The 3,349-nt window shown below is 39.9% G+C and overlaps 1 protein-coding gene across 1 annotated transcript; it reads left to right on the forward strand.

Moving 5' to 3' along the window:
• The first annotated feature begins 1,326 nt into the window (after window positions 1-1,326).
• Window positions 1,327-2,884, forward strand: CCDC201 (coiled-coil domain containing 201). The gene is made up of 2 exons (XM_063324078.1): window positions 1,327-1,887; window positions 2,798-2,884. Exons 1-2 carry the CDS (start codon window positions 1,327-1,329, stop codon window positions 2,882-2,884), a joined length of 648 nt encoding a protein of 215 aa, XP_063180148.1.
• The last annotated feature ends 465 nt before the right edge of the window (window positions 2,885-3,349 follow it).

The raw sequence follows: 3,349 nt of genomic DNA on the forward strand, positions 1-3,349 counted from the left end.
ACTGAAGGAAGACAATCTGGCTGAACAGGAAAGGAAAAGGCAGCGTCTGTAGGCTGAGTGCTGCTTATAATGTGTCGCACAAGGTAGCACCGCTAAGGAGCTAGAAGAGAAACGGGTATCCAAATGAAAGTGATAATGGGGTTTTCTCCTTCCCCCGCCCTTAATTCTAAGGGGGGGGGGGGGGGGGGAAGCAAACCACAAAACCCCTGACTCTTGCTGTGTTGAAGAGTCAGAAGCTCTGCCTTTTGCCTCTTGTTTTTTAGAAACACAAAGTGGATGTGAAACTCTGCTGAAGTCAGACCCTATACAGGTGCAAAACATTGACGGCAAATGGAGAACTGATGTCTTTTACTTAAGCAAACCCATTCGTTGTCATGCCCCCCTGCCCCAACCTCGCCAAGGCCTTTGATCTATAGAGTTTAGAATAAGGGCACTTAAAACACATTGCCTCCTTGACGAGCTTCATGCATTCAACCTGTGTGAAATAGCTGAACCGCATCATGAAAGCACAGAGTTCAACACGTACTAGAAGTACTTAACTGCTCATCTAATTAAGATATTTATCTTAAGATATATCTTAAACTGGATATATTTATCTTGGGCTTCTCCACGTGTAAGAAATCAAGTTCCTTTTTGTCGGGGGTTGGCAAATGGGTAGAGGAAATCCTACGAACAGAAACACCCTTGCTGCTGCTGTAAATTCAATTGAAAACAGACTTGCACACAGTTATTTTAGGATCAGCAGAAGCAGCAAGCCTAATGTCAAGTAAGTAGGAGGGAATGTGAGGTTTTTGAGCCCCCTCTTATGAAAATAAGAGAAACAAAATGGCAGTTGAGATGCTTGCTTGAAGCCAGAACTCTGCACATCTCTCTAGAGCACTTGAATTTTGCTATGCTACGGTAATCCCTCTGGCATGTAAATTTTCACCTACCTACCCAGTGTTAGCAGCTGTAACCCCAAGAGCGTATTATTTGTATACTCTGAAGGAGAAAACGCTGTCTTAGTGATGTTGCAGTTAATGAGGTATCTTAAAAATTCTAGTGTATGTGGAGCTCCACATGCAGAAGGCTGGGATAGGACTGTGTGTTGTATGTGTGATAAACTGTGTTCTAATGTTTTGTTTTCAACACAGCTCTTCCAAACCCTTGGAGAACACTGATCTATACAAAGGATATATTCTATGTAAAGATAGAATGCAGACATGAAAATAGGAACACCTTGGGTTTGGTTTTGCAACAGCTGAACACCTTACGTGGCGTTTCTCACTATGTGAACTATGACACATTTTTCTCTTATTTTCTTAAGGCAATAAACCTGACCTCAAAATGTCAGAGGAAGAAGATTCTTTTCTGAATGTTAAAAGATCTCTGAAAAAGAGAATGGTGAAACACAGCACTCCAGTGGACTCAATGCTTTCAAGAACAATGCCATCTCTTACAGATCTAACAAATCGGTCAATCAAGGACCAAGACGCCAGTGAGAGAGTTTATGGATCTCCAGTGCCAAAATCAAATCTAAGTAGAACATTAGCTCAAGTATCATTAGTAAGTGTTGAAGCATACATCCCTCACGCGTCCCCAAAAAGGCTTTCAACGGTGTTTGATTCACAAGAATTAAACAGAGAGATAAGCCAAAGCTCTCCGGCTGTGTTTTCTAGAAGGAGGCTTTCCACAGTGTTGGCCTCTGATGAATCAAATGAAGAGCCAAGTGACAAGCCAAGTGACAAGGCTGACACAAACATGGAAACTCAAGCTTCTACCAAAGCATCTGAGAAGGATGCAGTAAATCCCAGGAGCGGCCCTTCATGGCTTGTTACTGGAATACCAGGGATAAAAGATGTCCCAATAGTAAGAACCAGAAAGAAGAAAACTGACAAAGCTCTTGTGGTAATTGCTTTCCCTTAGTTGTGAAATAACTAAGTTACACAGTTTGCTACCAATGCTGAATATATACAGATCTCTCTAGTAAGATGGGAATACGTTAGTTATGGAACGAGAACATATATTTATGAATTGAGTTATAACCTGCTAGAATTTGTAGTATCATTCCTAATCACAGATTGGATGGGACGCAGTCTTCCAAACGAGTACTTGCTTGTTAACTTACATGATTAGTGTACACTAGTGCAAAAGTACATTATTTTTTTAAATGTATCTTTCTTTAGGAGAAACTTAAGAATGGGAAGAAATCAGTGATTTAAATTCTCAAGTTTCTTAGTGTTGGCAAGCTAACTAAAATTGGAGAAACAAATAATCTAGTTCTTTCCTTGTTTAATCCAAATCATAGCGTTTTATAAAAAGAATGCCAGTCATCGCAAATGGGGTCTTGTATACAGTCCTTTGATTAGCATAGGGTTTGCAGGGGAAGGCTTAGATTAACACACCTTATGCAGGTCTTTATTTTTCTGTTCTGTGGAGCATGAGAAGTCAATTTTCTAGAACTCTGATTATTGGCAAGGGCCCTATGGAAAGAGCTTAGAAAGGGTAGGGAGGCAGGAGAGTCAAACTCTAAAGGTTGTCACGTCAGTGTGAAGCCATCAGATTCTGTTCTGGTTTGGTTTTTCCCTTGTCCCATATTGTTCACGGGTGTGTTGAAACCCAGGAAAACTTGCCTGCTTTGAGAGTAAAAGCTTCTTAGCTTAAAACAAATGGAAAAATTTAGCCAAAATACAGTTGGGTTCATAATACCTTTGTGTATGTTGTTTGGGGTTTCTGTTGTTTTTTTGTTTTTTTTTTTCCTATAAGCAGGTGACATCTGAATGGATTAGGTTGACTAATATTTTCTCTTCTATAACAGAGAAAGAAACAAAGAGAATGGCTGCTTCGTCAACTTAAAAACATTGAGGAAGCAACTGAACACGAACTGACAATTGAAGAAGCTTGATTGAACTACCTATGGTATTAATGCTTTAATCACATCCTTCTTGTGGGAATAGCTGGTTCAAGTAAATCACACACCTCACTATAGTGCCTGTTAGACTTCCTCTTTCCTTCCAAAATATTCTCTTTTTGTTGTTTGTTTTGTGATTCTTTTTGCCTCTTAAACCTGGGATTAATTAACTTCTTAATAAATTAAGAAGTGCCTCTACATGAGAGCCAATATTAATTTATAATGGCTGAAGGCCATTCTTCTTCCTGACCATTCCCTTTTGTGTAGTATTCAAATTTTCTAGGCTTGCTCATGTTCCTTAAGTGACAAAGTCCTAATGGCCACATAGAGTGCAATCCTAGTTAGCCAAAGGAGAATCTCCTCATCTAAAGAGTAATCAAAACTGATGCAATCAGGAATGTTTTTGCTGCTAGCTGGGGAGATGAGGAAATAGTGAGAGGCACCAAGGAGGGAGGCCAG

Source organism: Chroicocephalus ridibundus, chromosome 2, assembly GCF_963924245.1.
Source record: "Chroicocephalus ridibundus chromosome 2, bChrRid1.1, whole genome shotgun sequence".
Taxonomy (NCBI): Eukaryota; Metazoa; Chordata; class Aves; order Charadriiformes; family Laridae; genus Chroicocephalus; species Chroicocephalus ridibundus.

What these genes read in the sequence shown, in the direction of transcription:
- CCDC201 (XM_063324078.1), top strand. Translation starts at nt 1,327, where the DNA reads ATGTCAGAGGAAGAAGATTCTTTTCTGAATGTTAAAAGATCTCTGAAA. An exon ending in AAACTGACAAAGCTCTTGTG is followed by an intron (nt 1,888 to 2,797) that starts GTAATTGCTTTC and finishes CTTCTATAACAG; the next exon opens with AGAAAGAAACAAAGAGAATG.